General features: G+C 51.7%; 2 protein-coding genes across 11 annotated transcripts in view; one reads left to right on the forward strand and one right to left on the reverse strand.

Moving 5' to 3' along the window:
• ZSWIM7 (zinc finger SWIM-type containing 7) overlaps window positions 1-19,004 on the reverse strand; it is a 40,294-nt gene extending 21,290 nt beyond the window's left edge. For 2 of the 9 annotated variants that reach the window (XM_084651225.1, XM_084651228.1), the window contains exons 1-8: window positions 18,383-18,533; window positions 17,330-17,450; window positions 16,900-16,998; window positions 13,368-13,389; window positions 9,397-9,567; window positions 9,049-9,151; window positions 1,205-1,309; window positions 17-118 (exon numbers count right to left, since the gene is read on the reverse strand). In XM_084651225.1, the coding sequence (XP_084507351.1) occupies window positions 17-118; window positions 1,205-1,309; window positions 9,049-9,151; window positions 9,397-9,567; window positions 13,368-13,389; window positions 16,900-16,998; window positions 17,330-17,450; window positions 18,383-18,505 (846 nt within the window). In that variant the 5' untranslated portion in view covers window positions 18,506-18,533. Of the gene's footprint in view, window positions 1-16; window positions 194-1,204; window positions 1,310-9,048; window positions 9,152-9,396; window positions 9,568-13,367; window positions 13,390-16,899; window positions 16,999-17,329; window positions 17,451-18,275; window positions 18,534-18,560 lie in introns of those variants that run through there. The other 7 variants (XM_084651222.1, XM_084651223.1, XM_084651227.1 and 4 more) reach the window with 6 other exon arrangements.
• A 141-nt stretch (window positions 19,005-19,145) lies between these two features.
• TTC19 (tetratricopeptide repeat domain 19) lies at window positions 19,146-25,709 on the forward strand. 2 transcript variants are annotated; one of them, XM_084651221.1, is made up of 10 exons: window positions 19,146-19,369; window positions 20,213-20,316; window positions 20,842-20,952; window positions 21,338-21,376; window positions 21,804-21,860; window positions 22,197-22,258; window positions 22,988-23,082; window positions 23,645-23,796; window positions 24,182-24,344; window positions 25,344-25,709. In XM_084651221.1, exons 1-10 carry the CDS (start codon window positions 19,204-19,206, stop codon window positions 25,475-25,477), a joined length of 1,083 nt encoding a protein of 360 aa, XP_084507347.1. In that variant the 5' UTR covers window positions 19,146-19,203; the 3' UTR covers window positions 25,478-25,709. The 2 variants fall into 2 exon arrangements, with proteins under 2 accessions (XP_084507347.1, XP_084507346.1); XM_084651220.1 differs by having other exon boundaries at window positions 19,154-19,369; window positions 23,642-23,796.
• The last annotated feature ends 218 nt before the right edge of the window (window positions 25,710-25,927 follow it).

Here is a 25,927-nt window from a genome sequence, read left to right on the forward strand (position 1 = left end):
ATGCTTGTCGATGTACCTCAGAGGAGCCAGGGAGGCGTTGCAGGAGAGAGGGTGTAAGCACATGGTCCAAAGTCCTTCTTCCTTCCTCCTCTTCCTCAGCCAGTAAGATGCTTGCCAGCTGCTGGTCAGAGACAGATAGCTCTTGGCATGTGCCGGTGGCCTGGCTGAGGTACATGGCAAGGATGTGCTTACACTGCAAGACACGGATGTGAGCAAATTTGCAATAAAGGTGACGCATGAATGGCAGGCTGGCTGCAAGGCTGGGGCCCAACCCCAACATGTTCCAATCCCAGCAAAGAGAACACGGGCACAAGCTAGAGAGCGTGTAAAGAATTCTACCCCAGGCAGTAGCCAGGCCCAAGTCAACTGTGTAATCAAGGCAATGTTCACCCCAAGGTTTTGGTACAGCCAGCCTGGGGCTCCTACCTGCATCAGGTCTGCTGGGTGTCTTGTGTGCAGTGTGCCCCTGGTGCTCACACAGCTGGCTGAAGGGCCCAACTCACACTGTGTCCCAGGAAAGACCCAGGCTCACTAATGCCTGGCCCGACTGCCCCACACCTGCCATAGCCAGGATCATTCCTGGTCTTTCCGTCCTTGCTTAGCTCCTGCAGGCCCTTGCCCAAGTCTTTTCAACTCAAAGCCACATGGTTCCCATATAAACACACCATGGGCCTGGCCCCTCTATTTGGAGGGCAGGAGATGGAGACAACAGGCCTCCTGCTGACTCTATCAGCTCACCGATGTGAGATGCCTTCTGCTCTAGGATATTACCCAGAGGACTGAAGGGTCTTCCCTGTGGAGAAGTGAATTATGAAGCACTGCTGTGCCCTGCACCCTAATCCCCACATCAGCCCCCACACAGACTGTTCCCCTCTCCTGTAGGCAAGTTCAGTGCAGAGGAGGCTCCCCTTTGGGATCCATTAAAGACTTGGTTATAACAAAGGCAGCCTGAGAATGAGTCCTGAGGCCACTGATCTTTACTGTCATAAATAGTAACACTTCACTGCAAACCAACACTACCCCTTGAGCCCGGCTGCTTACACACGACTCCCCACTGTCAGATCAGGGCATGGTGGCCACAGATTGCCCCAGCATTTCAACACTTGCATGTTTCTTCCCTTGCGCAACCCAGGTGTATGAAATCCAGCTCAGGGGAGTGTGTCGGTGCTTCCCCACTCCCCCTCACTCAAGGCAGGCAGCTTACCACCAGGCTGTCGCTCTTCCGCAGCACGGAGAAAGCAAATGCAGGGCACGTGCAGAAGTGGCAGGAAGCATAACAGGTGTACAGTTTGCCTGAACTCCCGAGGACCTGGAATAGACAGAGTCACAGAGTGGGCCTCAGAAACGGGGGGCTCTGCCTGCCATTTTGCTCCCGACTCCCTGGCAATCGCCAATCCTACCTTATTACCCTAGCTGCCAGGCAAACTGCATGGGGATGGGGAGCTTGGAGCAGCACATCCTGAAAGGGGCCACCTGAAATCCGGCACCTTGTGCCTGAGCTTTCCGTCTGGAACCTCGCCTCTCGCAACTGCAGGAGACAGGCTCCCCCGGCCACGCCCTGGCCTGTGCTACGCAGGGGCCGCTGGTTCAGCTCCTTCAGTGCTACCACAGGGTGCCCCTGAGGCAGACACAGCTCCCGCATTAGGGTGACGTGCACACGTCATCTCTCCCACTGGTGGAGCTGAACCCAGACCGGGACTGTTTTAAGGGAAGAGAGGCCAGTGTCAAGCCCGCCTGCCTAATGGATAACAGCACGGTGAGGCATTTGATAGTTCCGGGGGCAAAGGAGCCAGGAGAAGTGAGCCAACCTGGCCCCGATGGTCTTGAAAACTCTGTCCGACAAAGGCCAGAGACAAGGGGCTGGCTGTGCTCCATCCCCACTGCCCCAACTAACTTCCAAGCATGCCCCAAAGCAAAGATTTGTCATAATACCCTGCCTATTTATCCACAAACGTCCCCTGACTTACAACCTGTGCACTGGGGACGAGGGCTGCAAACTGGGCAGGAATGGGCCCACAGCACGCCTCTGCCCCAGCTGAGATTCTACTGCCCAGGGATGTGACTGTTTAAGAGAACTCTGCTGCTGCTGAGCACATGGTCCCTCACACACCAAACCGGAGCGAGGCTCCAATCTCTCAGTGGATGGAGAGGAGTGTAAAACTCCTCACAGTCACCCCAGGTCTTCAGACCATCCCGCAAGTTCCCAGCGGCTAGAAGGGGCGGACAAACCTCTTGCATCTTATGCCGGACAAAGGGAGTTTGTGAGCCCCGGGCCCCAAAGGACAGGGTGGGAAATAAACCAGAAGGCAGCCCTTGCTGGGGACTCTTCTCCTAGCCAGCTGCAATGGCTGGAAGCCATAAGGGGGTCTGGCTGTTTGGCTGCCACAAGCAGCTGCAGTTGTTGGATTTCAGTTTTCTTGAATAAACAAAGTTCAGGTCTCTAGAGAAGGGGCCTCACTGTTCCATCTCTGTGCTGGGACCATTTCAGGGGAAAGTCTCTGCATCCCTTTCCCAGGTGCCGCTCCTTCACTGGGGTTGGGAGACACCACTAGTGGGGATTATGCCCCACTCGGCAGAGGAGGGGCATGTTTTCCGTTCAGAGAAGCAGACAGGCAAGATGCGCTCTTGGCCACTGCTGGGACTGATGTGAATGGCCTGAAAAAGCCATCCCAGAACCTCCTACTTGTAACTTCTGGCAGGCAGGAAAACGGCTTGTAGGAGTTAATCCCATCCGGTGCTCTCCCCTGAGCCTCCTGCTCCTCTCCTCAGGTGCTGCACAGGGCGGGGAGAGAAATCTGGCTACAACAGCAGTGCCCTGGTTTCCGAGATCTGACTCCAGTCCAGCCTGCATGTGCAGCTCACAGGATGCCCAAGCGGCATCTGTCAGCCCTGCAGACACGGGCAGGGGACTTGGCCTGGCCTTAATGCCAGGGAAGTTCAATAGTTGGCCCCCTCTGGTAGCCTGTCTCTGGCCAAGCTTTCCCTGGGGAATCCCCTCCCTTAGATTTATCCAGAGCCAACTGCACAAGGTTATTTAGAGGGCCTGGGTGGGTGCGAATCTCTTACCAACCTCAGGGGTGGGCAGACAAGACTATTATTGTAGTCCATGCTTCATAGAAATCAAAACCAATCACACCTGCCTCTATCCCGATCTCCTTTAAACCCCACAGTTATTGGACTCGGGCCTGATCCCCAGCACAACTCCACTGATGTTGAAGGCCTTGTCTACCCGTACGAGGGTTAGAGTGATCCGTGCTGCAGGGTGAATGTGAAAGGCTAGAGTTATGTCGGTGTAATCCCCATGGGAATGCTCCTCTTCCAGCACGGGCCTTTTCCAGCACTGGCTTATGTTGCTTCGGAGGGGTTTAAGCTAAACCAAAAAAGCCCCACTCTTGTCCTGGACTAAGTGTGTCCACATGGGGTTTATATCAGTGCAACTTGGAAAGCTCTGCTGCGTAGATGAGCCCGAAGGAAGGGGCCCTGATTGGATCCAACGACTCCACAAACACTCTTTGCTCTAGTCCCACAGAGCAGCAGGCTTTGGCACCCCCTGGCTTAACAGTGAGCAAGCAGCAGAGACCGTCCGAATTCCGTGCACTGACACCCATCCTCAGGAAACCGCGCTCCTTCTAGCCTCCTCCTAGTGCCCACGCTATCCTCCCTCCAGATCCAGTCCTGAAAGCAGCTCTCCTAGGAACGTCTCTGCATCACAGCTCCACTTTCCCTGCACATGCTGACCGACTGACTGGGCCGGGGGCTGGCTCAATAGTTTACTTAGGAGCACTCATCTCATCTCCCCCCGTCCCCAATCTGGTTTTTGGATTGCTTCCCAGCTGGATTGGGCCTGGCGTCTGGAAAGGAGCAGAAATGGTAACTGGGGTGTGTTTACACTATGAAGAAGACTGGGCTTTGATCAGAGACTGGTTATTCACCTTGCCTGCCCTGGGCTCCCCTTCACTCCACACTCTGTGTTTGTTTCACTTGCAGTAGGTTTGTTATTCTCTGTCCCGTTTGATTGTTTGCTTGCAAGATTAAGTATTTTGATGGCAACTTTCCCTCAGCCGAGTTCAGAGGCTGCCAGCGTTGCTCTGGTTGAACATTTCCCCCGTGGTGCTGGCTGTCCCTCCCAGAAAGAACAGGCCTTTCACGTCTCTCTGATTCAGGTGGAATCTCAAATCCACGGGCCACGCAGCACTGAAATGCAGCGGACAGAACTAGAGGGTGCCCTGCTCCCCTCTGCCTGAGACGCTGTGCTGTCTCCTCCCATCGTCCTCTCCGGTCTTGGGGAAACAAGGGCTGCTTTGCAAACTCCCAGGGGGCTTGTCCATCCCCTCCTTGAAGAACTCAGGAAGATCAAAACCAACCAAAACGCAGCTTCCGGAAGGAAACCACTCTGGTGTTCCTGTGACGTACATCGAGCCAATGGCGTGAATAAGGCTGGGAGCTGGATCCTGACCTCAGAGACAGGAGCACATACCGCGCTTGCATGGCCGGTGAGCGCCAAGAGGTGGAAATCCCCAGACATGCAGCCAGGCTCTGCTGTGGGTCCCACGGTAGACAAGGCTCCTGAGCACAAAGAACCAAGGCAGATGGGTGCTAGTTTTTAAACGTCCAAACCTTCCTCTCTTACTGTGTCTGTCTGTGGCATGGATAAGACAAGATCCAGGGGAAACCAGCACAGGAGGCAGGGATAGTGCGGCGCTGGGAAACTGACTGCACAGACATTTGGGGAAAAGTCAGGTGAGTAGTTGTTCCATTCCAGCAAGTGCCGGGTTCCTCTATCATCTGGCAGCTCTCCCTGCAACCAGCGTCTGATTAACCAGCACCATATGGCTAAGCCCAGGAGCTGAGCAGACATTTCCACATGAGCATTTTAATCTGTTTACAGACAGCGTGGCAGGCTGCCATAGAGTTCTAGGAAATTAAAATGAAAATATATTTAAACAAATAATCTAATAAAGATACAGGATGTGAACGATCAACACTAAACAAACAGATCAGGCCAACAGCTGAAGGCAGAAAGGGGAAGTTAGGCAGGAGGGATGGAACAGGCCCAGTCTGAGCTTGACCTGTTGCCATGTCACCCCATTCCCGCTGGCTGGCTTCACTTCCATGGCCTGCTGAGTACCCGTCGCTGGTCATGCTGGGTGTGGCTAACCAGTGCCCAGACTGTGCAACATCAAGGGCCGTGTTGGCAATTGCCAGGATCACAAAGGTTGCATCTATATTTGCATATATTTTAAAACCCCCAAATAAAGGCTTGCAGCTCTGGCGCTGGCTGGTGCTTGTGTCTCCGCTGACCAATTATGGGAAACTGCTTATTTAGGCCACCAGCGGGTTTGAGGCATCCCCACTCCGGAGCTCCAGGGAGCTGGGTTTAGCCCACAGGCTGCAGTTCAGATGAGCACTAGGAGAGCCCTTCAGATGATGGCTAGAGTTGTAACATCAGGCCTGGAGCTGCTAGCCGCTGCGATCCCTGCACTGCTGTACTGAGCAGGAGGGGCAAAGAGCTGCTTTCATTTGAATGGGGATATTAAGCTGAGGCCAGTTTCTGCCCCATCTCGGCAGCTGGAAGGGGAAGTGACCTACGCTGCAGTATCAGGTGTGTGTCCGGGAGGAGGCTGTTTCTGAAGCAGTACCCAAGATGACGGACCATAGGCAGCACTGGGGGGTAGTATAGTCCATTAGCACTGACATCCCTTCCCATCCGTGTCCGAGCCCTGGGCTGCAGGGGCACCATTCCTGAGGGCAAGTCCAAGACTTGTTTGTCTGATAGGTGGATCTATGCATTATCTAGCCCCGCTGAGGACTTTCCCCTTGCTCCTAGCAGATCCTCTCCTCTGCTGGGAGTAAACGCTCACATCACAGGTGTGCCGCATGGAAGTCTGGCCCACTGACACGGCTCTCCTCAGTTGGTTACATCAGCACTGAGCTGTCAATGGATCCAGCCCAAGAGAGGGTAATGAGCTGTGAGAGAATGAGCTACTCCGCGGGCAGCATGCCACCTCAGTGCCATGGCTTTGACAAAGCCCCTGATCGCATTCCCGTCTCGGTTCCAGTCACAGTCCCTGGGGGGCTCTGCGCCTTGCCTCAGCACCTCAGAAATGGCAGCTACAGCTGCAAGGAGGAGTGTTGCAATGGGGCTTCAAGCCCTCAAAAAGAACAGCTCTCCACAGCAAAGACATTACAGCAGCAACAATCCCGTGCCTCAGAAAAGGAAACCAGCTGAGAAATGCACGCCTGGCCTCCAGGCTATTTATCAGCTGGGAAGATGTCCTCACTCCTCTTTGCCAAACCACTCCCATCCTCCTCTCTGATGCCGCTGGAAAGACCAGACTGCTGCTGGGAGCCCCGTGGTGCAGGGGCGAGGCTTTTTACTTACTAGCGCCTGTGGGTTGGCCACTTGGCTTGTGTGTCTAACCCTCGGATCGCTGGCCAAGACTTGCTGCTCCTTTCCCCTACAGGAACCAGCCTCCGATTCTGCCTCCTGAAGTGGGGAGGAGAGCAGCTCTGAAGTCTCTTCTTGTGAGTGGAAATTAATCCATTAATTGGGCTACGTTAGCAAATGATAATCCATAAAGGAAAATTGTAACTATTGTTTGTTCCCACTGGTGATTGTCAAAGGCAATCACATAGCAAAGAGCCTGGTCCATCTTGCCCTGAAGTCAGTGGGGTTTTACTCCACTCAATGGGAGTAGGATCTGGCCCTCAGAGGGGCAAACACATGAGAGAGCATGTGCACTAGCTAGGTAGGCGGCTGGGGTGTTTGCCTGGCCAAAGCACCCAGAAGGGTGAAGCTGCCCCTTTGTAGGACCTGGTAATTGACGATCAAGGCTGGGAGCTCTTTGGGGCAGGGACTCTCACTCTCATTGTGCACTGCCCGGCACAGTGGGCCCTGCTCTCTGCTGGGCCTTCAGCACTGGCCATAGCACAAAGAAACGCCCCAAGTCACCAAGCCAGTGAGCAGAGCTGCTCGGGTGGAGGGAGAAGGATCACCTCCAATGCAGCTGTTCCTCACAGTGGCAGCACTGGTGGCCAAGGCGGGGGAAGAGCTCTCCATCGCTGCCAGGAGACGGGAGGGCAGCAGTCAGACAGCTGGCCACGCCACACACAAGGCATTAACACCACATACAGAGCACGCATGCTCACTGCGCTGTCCAGCCACCTCTAAGCAGAAATCGGGACCAAGCCCAGCTTGTCTCCATCACTTTCCTTCAAGGGCTTCCTGAGAAGGAATGTAAACCCAGGGGCTCGGAGAGGTACAGCACGCGAAGTATCCAGCCCTGCTGGCCGCGAGGAGCTGCTGCAAGATGAGCTGAGGATGCACTGAGCCTGCATGGACAACGAGAAGCACTAAGGCCTCCCCACGGCACTGTCTCTGCTTAATGGGGGTTCACTTCAAAGGCTGACTGTAGCCACGTAAAGGAGAGGAGTCCAAACTTGGGCTCAGCGAAGGGCCCAAAGGTTGCACGGAGCTGGGATAAAATGGTGCACATTGCTGCTCCCCTCAGCCTTAATATGTAGGTACATCTGGTTAAGACTTTACATCCCAGCCTGCAATGCTCCATCTTAGCCCTAAAAACACACTGCACAGAGCTTGGGCGCTCCCAGGCTGGGCTTTTCAGGCTGGGTATTTAACAAGAGCAGCAACAAGGAAAGAAAAGCCTCAAGGCCTCCAATTAATAAAGGAGACGTCTTCCCAAAGAATCACTGGAGCCCAGAGACACCAGTGGCCTCAGAGCACTGGAAGCACCAATTAGTCCTTGTGAAACACCAACAAGCAACCGCAACCCCTCAACTCAGCCCAGAGGCCGTGTTCCTAGGCCCATGGGTTTTTGAATCAGGTCTTACAGGTGGGTCCCACTCACTCTCCAGAGTCCCCAAGAGCAGTGAAAGCTCCTCACGTGACTCAGACAGCCCCATAACATGTGACAACGATCACACCCTTATCCAGGGCAGAGGGGCGACTGGGACCACACCCTCCTCTTCTCCCCAGTTAAACAGAAGGGTCTGTGGCAACAGCACATCCCAGCCCAGCCCTGGCCGGAGGGAGAACGGGACCGTTTGCAGCTGTAGGAAGGACAGCTGGGGATGCCGCTCAGGGCTGTTCCAACACCCAGGGCACAGTTTGTCGTTCTTCAGAGGTGCATTGAGCCTGGTGCAAGGTTCAACTGGCAGTGACGGGAAGGCAGCCCTCTGTTTATCCCACAACAGACACAGTGTGGGGAGCCTCCACACATCAGCCCCTTCTGCTAATAGGTCTCAATCCTGGCCCTGGAGGACTCCACTCTGTGGGACAAGGGCACTTGGATCGCTGTGGCCCATTCAGACCTTCGCTTCTCTACCAAAGATGCCAATTTTAGGGTGGTTTTTGTGATACAGAGACTTGACCATTGTGAGCTGGACTCCGCCCCTTGATTCAATTCACACCAGTTCCCTAAATAGCTTCCAGATGCAGCAGAATCACTAGTCCATCGCCCCCAGCTAGGCAGAGAGTTACCCCCCTGTTGGTAGTACACCCTGCTAGACCCAAGAATTCAGGACACTCGGGAGACACATTGTGATGGGTAAAAATGGGATCAAGGCTTATTCTGCAGAGACGGGGCCCTGTCTGAGAGTTCCTGCTTTTTCCCAAGGGACAGAAGTGATACAGAACTTTGAGGGATATGATGAAAATTCTAAACTGAAATCAGTGATCCCCAGAAAACATCCTCCTAAGACTGGTACCCACAGGAGCACAGGGAGCTGCTAGCTCAGATCAGGCGAATGGCCTTGTCTCTGGGAGAAGCTGGATGCTTCTCGGGGAGGTGTAATGCAACAAGTGGCACCATTCTATGCTGCGGTGGTTACATTAACACTTGGCACGATGGCTCTTCTGTCCCGTTTAAGATGCGGTATGTTTCCATGTCACATCCCTCTCCACCTAAGGAGGTTCTGAAACAGTCAGTGCATTTCCTTATTCTAGGAGGCACAGGGCCACATGGGCAGACAGCAACCAAAAGGGACTAGATAACTTCAGAGTGACCCAGGAGAAAGCCTGGTCTGTACCTGGTACACAGCCCTTCCACTAGAAGACACGATTCGCGTGACTGAATGTTGATCAACCAAATCCAAGGCCGCCACAGCAGATGAGCCAAATACAAATTTCAGCCTAGAAGAGAAGAAGTCCCTGGGTTAGACTGTGTTGCAAAGGTCTGGACTGCTCCAGCTCCTCCTGAAATCAGTCGGAGTCTTGTCACTGGCTCTGATGGGAGCAAGATTTATCTCTTAAAGGCCATTGAGCCAAACAGAGCCCATGGCGCGTGTGGCCAGGGATCCCCAGGGCATCTCTAAAGGTGTTCTGCAAAAATCCCAGCACTGCATTAGTCTGCCGTGCTCAGCGCCCCCATATAAAACCTGATTAGGAGCAGCGAAGCACATTGGTCATTCTCTCTCCTTTCTTCAGGTTCTCCTACGGGACAGCCAATCCCAGCCCCAACTTCAGGAGACAACCTAGACACTGGAGACAGCTGCTGGCATGTGGGGCTGCCTCTGAAGGGGATCCGTAAGGTTTTCATATTCTCATGTCTAGGGTGGAAGATAAGAACATGAGAGAGAACTGCCCCAGTTTCCATCCCAATCACAAACAATCCCCCAAGATTTTTCAACCCCCCAACCCTGAGTAAGATTTAATTTGAAATAAATTATTTTTAAAGTTTTTTTCTTTAACGCTGACAAATAAAAGGTTCTATCTGGGGAGGCCAAGTCCCTTCTCCAGTGTTGTGACCCACAACCCAGCAGCACTGGCCAAGTGCAAGGGGCCCGGAGAGTGAAATGGTCGCCGTCTCCAACTAAAGTGAAAAAGGAGCATCAATTCCAGGCCTGGTCTTTGAACTCTGTGGACACAAGGCGCTATCAGCCACACAGGTAAGGGTTTGGCTTTAACGGGGGATTTTTAACTTGGTAGTGTCCTTTCAAGGACCACTGATTATCACAAGTGGGGCATGAGGGAAGGGGACACAGGCTTCCTTTATCCACAGCGTGTCCACAGGAGGCTCTCAGCATTGCTATCGCCAGGGCAGCCTTTGGCAGTTGCAAGAGTGGAAGCCACAGTGCAGCCAAGGCACTAGCTTTTAAACCACTGTGACACCTACCCCTGCTTCGAACGGGTCTAGATAACACCGGGGTAAAAAACACCGGCAACTGCCCTGTCTACATAAGACCTCCCAGCGGGGGAGTTGCATTACTGGCACCTGCAGCGGGACAGGTGGTAAGAAAAACGTAATGTAGGGCCCTGGAAAAGGAGCCAGGCTCCAGCCCCCCAGCAGCCAAAGTTGGCAAGAGGAAGAGCTACATACCCACCAGCTGCACTCCACTCTGACAGACAGCAGAGAGCCACCGTGTTGTCAGAACGGTTATCAGTGAGGATGCAAACAGGAGCAGCATTAGAAAAACCAAGCGTGTGGGCATGGGGAAAAGGAACTGGTGTTTCTGGCACACAGAGCAGCGTAAGTATGCACGGGGTCACTGTCCCAGGTGGGAACATTGGTCCAGTCAGTCTGGAATCCTGCTCCAGTTGTGACCAACACCTGATGCCTCACACTAAGGAGCAAATGAAGTAGTTTGTTGTGCAATAGAGGATGGGGCGAGGGGACGCCTTCCTGACCCCAGGAGAAATTAGCCCATGCCCTGAAGCATGAGATCGAATTAGCTTACAATGGCTGAGTCTCATAATTGAGGTGTAAGTCAGTGCTCTGCTTCGCCCCAAAGCAAGCTGGGAAAGTACGAAGCTGAGGGCCAGGGAGAAATACTTCACCCTCTCCCCTGCATATGGCTATGCCCATGCACAGTCTAGCATGTGATTAGTCCCCTATCTAGATGCTTCCTGCTTACATTCCAAGGACTGGAGATGACTAGAGATACTATTCCATTGTGATGGTGCACATTCATCAGCAGGGTGGATGCTCGTGACCCCCACTGGGAGACTAGAGTTTCTGTATTCCTTCTGAGGTGTTTACATTCAGCCCCCCTGCAGAAAGGCTTTTATCTGCATGTGTTAGACATCACGTAGAGGTATATGATTAACTGTGTGCCAGCTATGGATACCTGAGCCATTAACCTATTGTCCAAACCGCTCAGAGGCTTAAAAGTTATTTTGGATCTGTACATCCTGCAGATTTGACTGCGTTCCAAAGAGTTCAGAGGTAATAAAGATAAGCTTTATAGACCCTTTGTCCACAGAGAAACACCCATGCAGTCTGGATCAGTCACAAAGGTAAACAATAAACAAGGAGATGTGTGAAGGAACAGATTGCTAAAAACAAGAACAGAAGGAAGCAGAAAAGCCTCTTATTCTGGGAAGAATGTGCTTGATCCCCGTCAAGACACACAGAATCCGAGACAGATCTGTATGTTCTCAGCAGCACAACCGGCCCAAGGTCAACCCCATTGATTACATGCCGCACAGCCAGACCTACTCTTGGAGGAGAGGCAGAAATTCAAAGCAAACAGAGAGTGATTTCAACAAAGGAAAGGGTGGGAGGGTGGGGAACGATTCCCTGCATGACACATTCCTTAATGATTAGATTTACAGTTGCGGTGGGTTGATTTGAATGAATTTCAATGGCTATTGTAGAGATTTTGGAAATTTTTCCCTAAATATAGTTTTATCAATGTACATCTTTGTACTAGCAGGAAATAAATCAGCAGCCAAGTTGAAATGCAGTGACTGGAGGAGGTGAGATTCAGAACAGATTCAGGAATAGAATCAGAATATTCCTGAGCCAGAGGGCATTGGTGGCAACTAAGCGGGGCAGCGGGCGGGGGGGGGGAGGAATAGTTAATAATCAACAGTTATTAAGTTATCTATGGGATTCCACTAAGTTATCAATGGGATTCCACTAAATTTACTCAGTTTACAATGAGATTCTTTCCCCTCCTCTTCACTTTTAGATTGAGAAAGAAATCAACAGTTCTGACACCTATCAATTAACATCTAACCCTTCCAAGCCCAGTTATGGTCCATTGAGGACAGGGAGCCATGGAGTAAAAACGAATGATTCTCTCAACCTACAGAAAAGCAGTGAGACTCTTACCAGTGTAGCTGAACCAATAATTGATTTTTAAGTTTGGGGGTCAAGCCCCCCCAAAATTTGGTTCAGTTCAAGCCAAAACGGATTTTTGTTGTTTTTTCTTGCCGAAACAAAAGTGCCAAAAACTTTATTTTAGGTTGAACAAAATGTTTCATTTAGCCTCAATTTTTTTTTGTTTTGTTTTTCATTTTGTGTCATTTTTGAATGTTTTTTATCCCTGTTTAATTAGCTAAATTTCTAAACGAAATGCCCCTTCAAAATGAAAAGTCAAAATGCTTTATTTCGAAATGGCCAAAACAGACTATTTTGACTTTTTTGAATTTTCTCCATAGTTTTTCACCTGAGACTATTCACAAAAGTCAATGCCAACTTGCGAATAGTTTTGATGCCCCCCCCAAAATGCATTTTCACCAAATTTACTATTTGTCGAAAACATTTCACCCCATTCCACCTACCAGTGGTACACTGCAAACTTCATTTTCAAGGCCAAAGAGGCCTGAAAGATTCTGATCAACCCCTGCCTGTCTGAAACCACAATCAAGTCAGCATGCAGCATCACAGTGTGACCGTAACAGTGTCTTTTCCTGCATATGTTGCTTCTGAGGGGTGCGGGCTGTGTGCCATTCAGTCCCTTGGCTGTGGGCATTGCTGGGTTATGGCTGACACACTCCCAGGCTCAGCTCACAGGGATGGTATTGAAAGCCAGCCCTGGCCTTCCATTTCCGCAGGCATCTTGGCAGTAATGAGATTCTCAGCATGACCTTCAAGGTGCCAGTTATTTTGTGTGGATACATTTATAGGTTCCTTTCTCTTTCCCTCTTTTACAACCACCTGTCCCTCTGGCTCGGACACAGAGGGCAACCCGAAGATGCTGCTGTGCTCACAACGGCATAAAGGCATCAGGAGATGTGAAGTTCTGGAAGGGTGGTTTGGAAATAAAGTTTTGGTTTCACTGGAGTCAAATCTCCTTACACCTGGTCTGAATCTGGCCTTAAGACTCTGGAGAGACCTCCCAGGTCCCTGGATGTCCAATCCATCCTTGCTTAGAATGCTTTACAACAGAGCTCAGACTATGGCTGGGAGACATTGGGGAACCCAAGGATCCACGAGGAAACCCCCCATATAAGGTGTTTGTACATCCAATCCCACCACCTGTTACAAATTTAGCTACATTTCATGAGAAACGCCTGCTGGTCAAACAGAAAGACATAAGGCAGCAGAGGGAAAAAAGCAAACTATAAAGTACTTGAGAGTGCCCTCTAGGAAGGGATGAGGAGCAGAGCAGAAAGTACTTACGCCAACAGGAGATCATCAGGAACTGCAACAAAAAGACAAAGAAATTTCATTTTGCTAAAGATCCTCTGAAATCAGAGACAAAGAAGCCCTGTGGGCTCCACTTCGTCCATCCTCGTAGGTCATGCAGGGTTGTCCCCTACAGTGATCAGTCCAACCTCCCTAACCACAGAGAGACATAGGAAGCAGTGTAGTGGTTTGTTAGGGGAGAGAATTCATAATACATGACCCCAGTGATGATGGCATCAGAATCACATGTAGACACTGGTAGTGAAGAATAACCCTCCTACCTCTTAAAGCACAATAGGTAGCCCCTGTTCGCTCAGATTAAAAACTCATGGACAATGCATTGCGGGAAACTCTGTGGGGGTGCAAAAACCGATGTTGATTTTTGCTGACTCCTGGGCTCACCAATCGGGGATGCTGGGCTGGAATGGTTTCAGACTAGTCATCCACAGACCCTCATGGGAGGGAGGGGGCAACAGTCAAGTTCCTAGGTTCTAGTTGCTGCACAAGCTGCACCAGACTTGAAAAAACTGACGTGTCTTTTTGTTTCAGCAGAAGCACCCTTTGCTATTTCAGTCCTGGGTCCCTCACACACAGTTCTGCAGGTGCCCCTAAATCTTGAGCTGCAACATTCCCCACTATTCCAGTCCTGGTCCCTCTCCAGCATCAGATCTCAACCCAGATATGCACCCCTGAGCAGAAGCCAGTCACACTAAGCTGGGCTCTCCGCAGTTAATATAGCCACAAGAGTCTCCCAATGCCTTTGAAACATTTCTTTTTAAACCAACCTAACAACCAATTGCCACTCACAAACAGAACGGTGCACGTTCAATATGACTTCTTATATGTAGGACCTACATTAAGTGCAGACATTTTTAAAAATGATTCAGAGCTGCAGTGATGAATTTTAAAGAATAATATGGAGCCACAAATATATATACTTTTCTGATATCCTATATCTAAAAATTGTAAGAAAGGCCTGAAGGTTTTAACAACTTGCACTTCACATTAACAGGCTGATTCCCTTGCAATTTTACCTGGGAAACAAACTGTCACTTGATAAATTTGTGGCATATAAATTCTAGTCTTTTAACAGTGCTTTTCCTTTCCCAGTACAGTCTTGGATGTCTCTGATGTTTTGTAGCTTTTGATTTTGATTTGGTGCATAGAAAAAGGTCTCCTCTTAACAGGGGCACTTGTTAAAACAGGTAATTATATTAACAAAAAATCCTCAACCTGGTTTACTTAACAGGTTAGCCCCGATCCTGCAATCTGATCCTTTGGTTACCTCCCGTGGGATTCAGGGTGGGTGTGGGGGTCTACCCACATAGATGTCACTGAGGGATTGGGACTTTAGATCATTACAACTGTAAAGATTTTAACATTCTAATGTATTCTCCATGGCTGATGTTAGCTGACTTCCAACCTTACTCAATTTGGATAATGAAACTAGACTGGTCAGTTTCATTTTGTTCTCAGGTCCCAGTACAAAAAAATCAGCATTCCAAGGGGATATTTACATCAAAAAGCCCTTTTTGATTTTGTTGGTTTGTTTTGACATTACTTTTGTACAAAATCCTTTATAAAACAGAAATCAAACCCAGATTGTGGACCTAAACTATCCTGACAATATCCATAATGCACCCACAGTGAGCTCCATGAAGATCAGTTCAGTCACTGGAGCGGTTTCGATGCTAACCAGCCACCCTGTGCCATTCCTTTAAATAGTCAAATGGGCTTCCCCGTATTTCCGTTTCCTTTGGTTCTGGCTCAGACAGAATATATTATTTAAATAGACACTCCACTTCTGCAGGCGCCACTTGGTCTATTTGCCATATAAACACACACAACAGGACTCTTTCAGCGTGGGTTACAGAAATATCTCAGTAACGCAGCGTGCAGCAAACAGCAATTGTTCCATACTAGCTGCTCTAATTGACCAGGACCTAACTGTTGGCTCTGGCTGCTTATTGCCCTCTGAACAAGAAGCCCACCATGATCAGTAGTATAGCCCCCTCTGCTGGTTAACTGGGACAACTCTAACATTCTGTATCATGACAGGTTTCAGAGTGGCAGCCGTGTTAGTCTGTATTCGCAAAAAGAAAAGGAGGACTTGTGGCACCTTAGAGACTAACCAATTTATTTGAGCATGAGCTTTCGTGAGCTACAGCTCACTTCATCGGATGCATCCGATGAAAGCTGATGCTCAAATAAATTGGTTAGTCTCTAAGGTGCCACAAGTCCTCCTTTTCTGTATAGGTTCTGTTTTGCTGTGGCTTTGAAGTTAATGAGACTGTGAGCACACAGAACTACTGTAGCAATAGCCATGAACATGAATTCTGGGTAATGATATGCAAATTAGCACCCCCATTCACGTGTCCTATCTCCAGCACTGACACCACAAGTAGCTTTGACATTGAAGCAGAGTTGCTTTGAGCTAACCGTGGGGCCATAAATATGGATTTCAACCTCTCAGAGCAGAGGTGGGCAAACTATGGCTCGCGGGCCAGACCGTCCTGCCCAGCCCTGCCCCTGCTGTGCCCCCTCCCTTGCAGCTTCAGCACTCTGGCCCGCCGCTCCTGTCGGGGAGCGTGGCTGCAAGCTCCTGCCACTCTGAGAGGCATGGTAAGAGGGCGGGGAGCGGGGGTTGGATAAGGGGTAGCGGGTTCCGGGGGGCAGTCAGGGGACAGGGAGCAGTTGGAATGGGGCGGGGCGGTCAGGGGGCGGAGAGTGGGGGTGGGGTTGGATGGGGGTGGGGTTCCAGGGGGTGGTTGGGGTGGGGTCCTGGGAGGGGGTGGTCAGGGGACAAGGAAGAGGGGGGTGGGGTTGGATGGGTCAGGGTTCTGAGGGGGGCAGTCAGGGGGCGGGAAGTGGGAAAGGGTGGATAGGGGTCAGGCTCTTTGGGGAGGCACAGCCTTCCCTACCCGGCCCTCCATACATTTTTGCAACCCCGATGTGGCCCCCGGGCCAAAAAATTTGCCCACCCGTCTTAGAGCCTCAGAAAGTTGGCCTAGCATGGGTAAAACTGGAAGTACGGATGACCCACATGCAGTAAAGTGAGGGGGTACTGAACGAAAAAGCTTCACAATACTGGCTGTACAATGTTGCTGAAATGAGATGCTTATGAGTAACTACAAGATAGCCTATATTTTCAAAAGTGACTATGGATTTTGGGTACCTCAATTTTGGGGCCTCCCATTTGGGTCCCTTTAAAAGAGCCCCATTTTCAAAGGGCAAGAGCTCAGCATTTTCCAAAGCTCAAGTCCCTCTAAGTTCTTTGAAGGTCACATATTAGGGCCTCAGAAGAACTGAGCAAGGTTACGCTGAATGCCTGACCCACAGAAAGCTATGACATTATTGGTATTTATAAACCACAGTGGGTGGCCACGTCTCTTTACAGAGAGGGCAGGGCACCACAGGGCAGGAGTGGGTTTTTTTCCCACATAGGATCTCCAAGCTTTTCAGCGTCTTATCCAAGCTACGAGTGCACCACAAACACCCCAGTATGACTTTGCTTTTCTCCACATACCATGCGCGGTCTCCTGGAAAGCCTTTTGTATCTCTTTCAAAAGCTGCTCTGCCACTGCTGGCAAAGTGGCCTCCATCTCCCTTGACACCCAAGTGAACCCTGTAATCAAAACAGCAGAGGGCAGGGAGAAGCTGGGAAATCATTAGCGTCACCACAGATACAGTAATTAGAGATAGTTTATTCGGGTGAAGGCTGATTTCAACCCCCAGATAAGGCAAAGAGAAGGGCACTGATTATTTATCAGCATTTCTTATACAGTAAAAGCTGTTTTATCCGGCACTTCATCAACCAGAAAGCTCTATAAAGCGGCATTTCTGATCTTCATTGAAATTCTGGTTTATAATTCAATTGGCATGGGGCCGGCAGAGCTTGGGGCAGGGGATTGGGGCGCGGGAGGGGGCTCAGGATGCTGGATCTGAGCGACGCTCACCTCGGGCAGCTCCCTGCAAGCAGCGACCTGTCCTGGCTGCTCCTAGGCCGAGGCTGGAATGCTGAACTTCTCCACTGGGAGGCGGGGGAATCAAACAAAGGATTCCAGTCTTATGGAAATCCTATATAAGATGGGGGAGGAAAACAATCAAGGTCTTTAGTTCCTTTCTCCTCCACCTTCCCACCCAGAGAGATACTTGAAAACGCCTGGAAACAAAAAGACTGGAACTGGGGGGAGGGGGGGAACTGCTTACCCCAGCTGGAAAGATATCTGGCCTGTGAAGGAATCTACCTAAGACAGTATCTAAAGTGAGGAATTTTTATTTGTAACCAATTTATTTAGTGAATCAAGCTTAGTTTGCGTGCTTTGTTTTATTTACTTGGTAATCTCCTTTGTTCTGTTTGCTACCTCTTTACCACTTAAAATTCACCTTTTGTAGTTAATAAACTTATTTCTTGTTTATAATATAATCCAGTTTATGTAATTTCTAACTGGGAGGGCAAGAAGTTGTGTATATCTTCCTCCACATTGAGGGAGGGGGCAAATTTCCAACCTAGCTTTCCAGTTAAAAAACGGGCACCTGTCACCCCTAAATGGCACCCAGGCACAGAAGCCAAAACCCAGGCTGGTAGTAATCCTAGCAGAAACAGCCTAATTACTCAAGTGATTCCACCCTAGAAACCAAGGATGAGGGACTGGAGAATTAGGGCTTCACAGGACAAAGTCTCCAGCCTCAGCTATCAATAACCACTCTGTCATCGTTACTGACAGCTGGGAATTGTCCACAAAGAGGCCTTCACACTCCCATCCACCCAGAGCATCGTCTCTTTCGGCACAGCAAGTGCATCACTCTACTCCTTGCATGAGCTCGCCCTGACCTGCTTATAAGGGGGCAGGCAGAAACATCTGCTCCATTCAAGATGGACCACGGCATGCTGGGACATACCTCTCTGCAGGGCCGCACGGCATGCTGGGATAGTAGGGTTCCCAATTTTGGTTGAATGTCTGCCTGGAGGTTCCATCACATGACATAATCGTTAATTAGAGATTAACCTTGAATTGCTGGAGACTCCAGGACAATCCTGGAAGGCTGGCAGCCCTAGGGCACGTGCCTCTCTGTGTGCCCGCACGGCATGCTGGGACATGGCTCTCTTCTGTGGGGGGGCCGCACGGCATGCTGGGATAGGCTAGGTCACTGCGGGGCCGCACGGCATGCTGGGAGGGGACATACCTCTCTGTGTGGCCGCACGGCATGCTGGGACATGGCTCTCTTCTGTGGGGGCCGCACGGCATGCTGGGATAGGCTAGGTCACTGCGGGGCCGCACGGCATGCTGGGAGGGGACATACCTCTCTGTGTGGCCGCACGGCGTGCTGGGACATGGCTCTCTTCTGTGGGGGCCGCACGGCATGCTGGGATAGGCTAGGTCACTGCGGGGCCGCACGGCATGCTGGGAGGGGACATACCTCTCTGTGTGGCCGCACGGCGTGCTGGGACATGGCTCTCTTCTGTGGGGGCCGCACGGCATGCTGGGATAGGCTAGGTCACTGCGGGGCCGCACGGCATGCTGGGAGGCGACGTGCCCCGCACCACCACACATCCCATGTCTGGGGCCTGGCTCGGGCCCAACCCCCGCCGCGCTACGCCCCCCACTGCCCCCGCTGAACTGGTCACATGACCGTCAAACGTCCCTTCCCCTTGGCCACCTTCCTGGTCACATGAACTCGCTACTTCCGCCGGGCGGGGGACGGGGACGGGGGGGCTTCCGGGCGGGTCACATGATCAGAGCCCGCCCCCTGGCGCCTGCGCCCCACGTCCCCTGGCACGTGACCGAGCGCCGGGCCGAGGGTCTGAGGGGGCCGGGCCGGGCCGGGCATGCTGGCGGCGCTGCGCCGGGGGCCGGGCCTGCTGGCGGCTGCGGGGAGGCGCTGCTCCGGGGCGCGCCTGCCGGCCGGGAGGGGCACCGCCTGGGGAGCGGGGTCCCTGCGGGGGCGGAGCGGCCCCGGCCCGGGCCCCGGGGGCGTCCTGGCCGCCCTGGCAGGTGAGAGCAACGGGAGCCGGTGGTCGGGGGCGGAGGGGGTTCGGTTATGGGGGGCTGACGGGGTCAGTTACTGGGGTTTGCTGGGGGCTGGATGAACAGGAGCTGCTGGGGGGCTGGCAGGTGGGGGCCTGGCAGCGGGGGGTTATTGACGGGGGGGCTGGCAGCGGGGGGTTATTGACGGGGGGGCTGGCAGGTGGGGGCCTGGCAGCGGGGGGTTATTGACGGGGGGGCTGGCAGCAGGGGGTTATTGACGGGGGGGCTGGCAGGTGGGGGCCTGGCAGCGGGGGGTTATTGATGGGGGGGCTGGCAGCGGGGGGTTATTGACGGGGGGGCTGGCAGGTGGGGGCCTGGCAGCGGGGGGTTATTGATGGGGGGGCTGGCAGCGGGGGGTTATTGACGGGGGGGCTGGCAGGTGGGGAGGTGGCTGTTGGAGGAGACTGGTAAGTAAGGGATTATTTGGAGTCAGGGTGGGGGGAGGCGATGTCTGGCCTGTTAGGTACAGGAGGGGAGGGCAGAGCAGAGTAGGCGGGGTGCTGACAAGGAGCTTGAGCTAGGGGCAGGACGTGAGATGGAAGTGGAGTGGAGGTGATGGGGCCAGGGCACTGCGGGATATGGGAAACCTCCTTGCATGTGGGTGCAGTGGAAATAGGGGTCTGTTACAAGTCACTGTGGGGTAGAAGTGGCACTGGGTGAGTGACTCCAAGCTGTGGAGCCAAACCTGCTCTTTGAAGGGATTCCCAAGTCCGTGCTCCCGCTGGTAACCCTATCCAGCAGCCCTGGGCAGGGAAGGACAAAGGTCTCTCAGCTGTCCAAGTTCATCCAGTCAAATGTTTCTCTTCCCAGCTTTCACCTTGTTCTCTAAAAATGCTGAGGAAGAGAAGGAGACAAAGGAAGGGGAGAGTGCAGGAACTGAAGACACCATTATATTCCTTTTGAAGAAAGCCAAGGTAACGTCACAAGGACCTAAATTACGATTAGTTGTATTCGTACAGCCCCAAGAGCTCTTGTCACAGACTAGGACCCTCAACTTGTTACCCACTTAGCTTTCTTATTAAATATACTAACTTCAATGAAATAAGCATGCTGGCTTGGTGGCGAATTGCTGGGCACTTCCACTGCAAGAGCCTAATGGGAGGCCTTTTGTGAGATGAACTCAGCACTCTCAGCCTTGCATCCTACTGATGAGCCAGTCCAGACACTTGGAGGCATGGATGGGGGGAGGGAGCCCAAGTATCAGCTAGCACTGAGGATCCCATAAGGAGAGCAGAGATGAACTGCTCTTCCCAAGTCATTGATCAGGGCAGCAGCTGGAAGTTCATGCTGTTCTGTCTCTGCTCCTGTAAGCAGCATTTGCACAGGTCTGTTCACCTGCACAGTGATGCCCTTGCTTGGCCTGCTGATACCCTGGGGTCAGCATTCCCACATACTGGGATCTCTAATCATTGTAGGTTTTCCCTTCTTTCCACTTCTAGCTCAGCATCTTGAAGGGGGAGCTTGAGGAAGCAGAGCGGATTCTGCACGAAGCCGTCCGACTCTCCCATCAGTCAGACAACAAGAGAGCCATCGTCTATACCTATGACCTGGTAATACTCCCAGGAAAGCTGTGTGTGAGACAGGGGTCCTTACAGCTGCTGTGGATGTGGTCTCGGTCTCTCTGTCCCAGGCATGGGCTCAAACCTGTTCTAGCAGCCTCTGAGCTTGATAAATGTATGACTGGGATTATATGACATGGCTGGCTTGGATTGCAGGGGCCTGGACTCCCTTGCAGTCTTGTGTTTTTACATTCCTGTTACTTCCCTTGCCCTCCACTGGGCAGTAATTTCAGCAACTGGTAACACGTGTTTGCTGGGCAGAAGTTGCAGGTTAAAAGAGGGGAAACAGCTTTGTGCAAAGCTAGCCCAAGGTCAGCAATAGCCTCACATGGGGAAGCTTTGGCATACCTGAGATCTTTTCCTGCTTCTTTTCTAGATGGCAAACCTTGCGTTCCTGAGGGGTCAGCTGGACAGCGTGAGTAAAGTCCTATCATTTGAGTCTGTGAAGAGCCCCTATCTTCAGAGGGCTGCCTACAATGTTAAGTATTATGGCCCACAGCTGGGTTATACTAAACCAGTAGTTCTCAAACTTTTGTACTGATGACCCCTTTCACATAGCAAACGTCTGAGTGCGACCCTGCCCCCCCCATTAATTAAAAACACTTTTTTATATATTTAACACCATTATAAATGCTGGAGGCAAAGCGGGGTTTGGGGTGGAGGCTGACAGCTCACGACTCCCTAGGTAATAACCTCACGACCCCCGGAGGGGTCCCGACCCCCAGTTTGAGAACCCATGTACTAAACAATTCTGTTAAGGCCAGTTTCAGGCATAGATTGCCTATCTATCACCAGCTAAACCTGGGCGCTGGCTCTTTAATATACTTTCTCTTTTGTTTCAGGCAGAGAAGCTCTTCAAAGCAGCAATGAGCTTCTTGCTAGCTGGCGACATGAAGCAGGTAAGGGCTTCTCCCCACAGGCTTCCTGCTGGGCGTGAGGTCTCCACAGCTGCTGTAGCATTCCTTACACTACCTCTTGTTTGGGGAAGATGTGGCCTTGCTCCATTCCCTACAGTTCCTCCTATGGGGAGCTGCTGGTACTGGAGTGGCAGTGAGCTTCCCTGCCATTTAAGCAGCATCTTCTAGAGGTAGCAGTTCATTTACACCATGTATAGGGCATTATCTTGGCCTGTGTCTGGTCTCTGAGGAAGCAGTGGTTCTGCTGTAAGGGTCAAAGAGAGGAGTGATTGTGGCTGCCCCCTCTAATGTGCCTTTGACTTCTCTCCCTCCTGACAGGATGACAATGCCATCATTGAAATGTCCCTCAAGCTGGCCAGTATCTATGCTGCTCAGAACCAGTGAGTACCAGGGGGAGGCTGGAGTGCAGATTGTTAGCTCCAGGATACCAGTGGTGATTTTGGGGCAGAGGAAGCTCGCTCTTCTGATCTGGGAAGGATAAGAGGTCCTATGTTGAAGGGTTGGGGGGTTACCCATCCTACAGGGTATTCTCAACATGGAGACCTCAAAGTCAGTGACTTTCATGAGCTTCCTGTGTGTGAGTCACATATGTGGCACCTGTGTCCCAGCAGCAGGCAAGACCCAGCTGATCTGCATCATCCTCTCCAGCTAGGTCTCTGCCACTTAGATGGAAATACCTGCAGATAGCTGTAGGGACAAGTCCCATTGATCTGACAGAGAAAACCCACTGAACGCCTTTGGGCTCAATTTCTGTGTTTACAGATGTAGTTGGTGGCTGTCTGGTTTGACAGCGCGGTAGGGGAGTGCTCTGTCTGTAGGCCAGGGGCAGCAGCAGGGCACACTCCATACCCTGTGGGCAAGAGAGAGACTACTTCTCCAGAGCTGTCAGAACCCTGGGCCTGTTTGCTGAGGTGACCAAGAACCAGGCCAACAGAATGGGAGGTGAGGGAAGGGTCACAGCAGGAAGCAACTGACCCCCAGGGTAATGGTAATGTGGCTGTCTCCCAGAAATGCCCAGTGTGTGGTGGTAGTGAGCTAACGCTGCCCTGGCGGTGTGGGAGGAGTGGCCTGGATTTGCTGAGCTCTGACCTTCGCCCTTTATTGTGCAGACACAAGCTGGCTCTTGCTGGCTACGAGTTCTGCATCCTGACCCTGGATGAAAAGATAGCCAAATACAAGGACTTGCCTGAGGATGTTCTCCCAGGTAGGAAGCTCCTGGGCTTTTGCTGTTGTCAGTGTGGCTTTCTGCCTCTCTAGGGATCTTCCTGTGTTGCCATTGGCATCTCTCCTGCCTCTTACAGCCCCTTCCTCCCGTTCCCTCACTGGCTTCTCCTTTCGTGAGCTGCATTCAAGCTCTGTGTCCTTCCCTTCCTGTACTTACATCTGTCCTCCTTTCCTCCACCACCCTGTCACCTGTGCACTCCCACCCCCGGTCTCCCTGTGTCTGCTCTGTCTCTAATGCTTCACGCTGGCTCTGTGCCCATGGAGCCCTTAATCTATTTTACTGCCCAGCTGTCCTGCCATTTGTCACAGCCATACCCACTACCTGTGCCTCACCCTCTGCATTTGCCATTAAGCTAGGTGGGGCAGGGCAGAGATCTTGTCTCAGGAGTGTGCAGGTGTTGCTCTGGCAATATTACTCAATGCTGATCCTTTGACAATGCTTGCACAGGTGTTGGTAAAAATCCCCTGGGGGTGCTGTCTAGTTTCCATTCCTGAGAGAAGAGGGTAGTGCTTTGATCCATCTCTTTTCCTGCTCACAGCAGAGGAAAGAGCCAACACGTATCTCCTGCTTGGTCTGTGCCTGGACTCGTACGGTCGCTACCTCCTGGCCAACAAACAGCTGCCTCGGGCCCAAAGAATGTATGAGAGGGCACTTCAGATCTCCAAGGAGGTCCAGGGAGAGACCCATCCCCAGGTGAGTGGGAACTGATGGCTGGACTCAGAATGGCACTTGCTGGAGCAGCAGCTATGTGCTCATGTCCCTGCATGGGGTCAAGAGTAAACATGTGCCAGTGCCCAGGGAGGGGAGGACTGAGCTAGATCTGTCCTGGTCTGCCAGCATTGAACCCTCTGTTACTATTGCACTGACCCGTTCATCTATGGGGAGATGTTATGAGATCCTCTCCTTTGTGCTGCTTGGCACTGGTGTGCCAGAACAGGCTAAGCTGGATATTCAGCCTTCCATAGCTGTAGGTCAAGACAGGACCCTGTATCTGCATTGCCATTGGTTAAGTTCTAAAAGCAAAAATCCTCCTCCTCCTCCCCCAGCTCTAAGACTTCCTCTCCCTGTCCTGGTGCAGACTGTGGTACTGATGAATGACTTAGCAACTGTGCTGGATGCCCAGGGGCTCTATGATGAGGCATATACACATGGGAAGAGGGCATCTGAATTGGCAAGGCAGACTGAGCACCCTGAGGAGCACATGGTGCTGAATAACCTTGCAGGAATTCTGATGCACAAAGGTAAGTATTGACACCTAGCCAAAGCAGCTTAATCAGGAAAGGTGATTTCTTTGCTCATAACTCTCCTGGCTGCAGTAAGGGAGCAAGGCCTGGGCTGTGGCAGTGAACATGGGACAGGGACTTCAGCACCCTGTATCACTACTCTCCTTCCCATTCAGTGCAATAGCTCTGGCTTGTCTTTGGCAATGGTCTATGCTGCCTTCAAATTTTAACCTGTCAAGGTGAAGATGCCTGTACTGATTGATTGCATTGCAGCGGGGGTGTGTGTGTGAGAAAGGGAGTTAGTGCCTTGGAGGCAGGTGACTTTAAATTGAGGAGTTGAATTCTTACCCACCACTCCTTGACAGCCACTAATTGCCTCACTACCCCCACCCACCCCACTCTCTATTGGGCATTGGCTGTAGTGGTAATTGCCAGAGAACACTGCAGCAGTAATATCCCAGGCCTGAGATTTCAAGCTAGGGGTAGCTGTGTTGGGCTGGCTGCAGCAGGTGCTCCATCCCTCATACAGTTGGTTCCATGGGTTGAAGATTGTGCAACCCTAGAGCAAGATTCATCTCTAACCCTTAAATTCTGGAGCCCAGACATGGCCGCTGCCCTGCCTGCACACACTGAGTAGCTCCAACCAGCAAAGCACAAAAAGCCCTTGGTAAAGCTCGTGTGTCTTACGGCTGCCAACCAAGACTGAATCATTGGGTTCTAGGCTGGCAGGAGGGAGGGGACTCTCCCCACCCCCTTCATCCTCAGATCTTGCCTGGGACAGGCCAGGTGAGCTGCTGGTCCTGTTAGTGACAGCTGCTCATGCACAGAAAGCATGATGACAGGGAAGGGAATGAGACAGACCTGGCCTTTATTTTCTAGATGAACAATTTTCAACCCTGAACTAAACCCTACTCCTCCCTGGTTTGTGCCTGACTGTTCCAAGCAGCACTTTAAGTGTAATCACTCAGAGGGGCTGGGTGTAACATTCACCTAACCTTCTTCCTCCACTAAATGCAGAAGACTTTCTGCAAGCAAAACAGGTGTACAAAAAAGCCCTGAAACAGGCAGAGCTGAAAGGAGACACTGCATCCAGGCAGCACATCCAGGAGGAACTAGCAGAGCTGGCCAGGAGGAGAAAGCACTCAAACTGAACATATGATGCACAAATGAGGGAGGCTTGAAGTATCTTGGACTGAATGAACTGCTGAAGGCAAGGTGGTGGATTACACAGAGCACAGGAAGACTGGGACCTGTTGCCATTTTCAGTGGGAACTAAAATAGGTAACGATAGGTTCAGTACTGAGTAAGTACAAGGGGGTGGGAGGAAGGAGGTACTGCTCTTGATGGCTTTGACAAACTCAAAATAAAGCTTTGATGGAATTGTGGGAGACTGAAGGCTCATTAGTCCCTTGCACTGTGAACACTGAACTGTATTTGAATTACCAAGTTTAAATGTTAGCCTCTGCTTTAATCTGTGGTCTGTGGCTACTATGGGAAGTGGATTCACTTGAAGTGTTGACCAGTGCCTTTTAAATATTACAACAATCATGGGAGCTCCTGCTGAATGCCTCAGCTGAAACAGTAAAATTATCACTAGTGCT

The sequence above is a fragment of the Lepidochelys olivacea genome (genome assembly GCF_965140295.1).
Source record: "Lepidochelys olivacea isolate rLepOli2 genome assembly, chromosome: 17".
Taxonomy (NCBI): Eukaryota; Metazoa; Chordata; order Testudines; family Cheloniidae; genus Lepidochelys; species Lepidochelys olivacea.

Bases quoted from the DNA above. Each gene is read 5' to 3' on its own strand.
- TTC19 (XM_084651220.1), top strand. From the start codon at position 19,204: ATGCTGGCGGCGCTGCGCCGGGGGCCGGGCCTGCTGGCGGCTGCGGGG. The intron at 21,861-22,196 runs GTAAGGGCTTCT...CCCTCCTGACAG, and splicing joins TAGCTGGCGACATGAAGCAG to GATGACAATGCCATCATTGA. The intron at 23,083-23,641 runs GTAGGAAGCTCC...TCCTGCTCACAG, and splicing joins GCCTGAGGATGTTCTCCCAG to CAGAGGAAAGAGCCAACACG.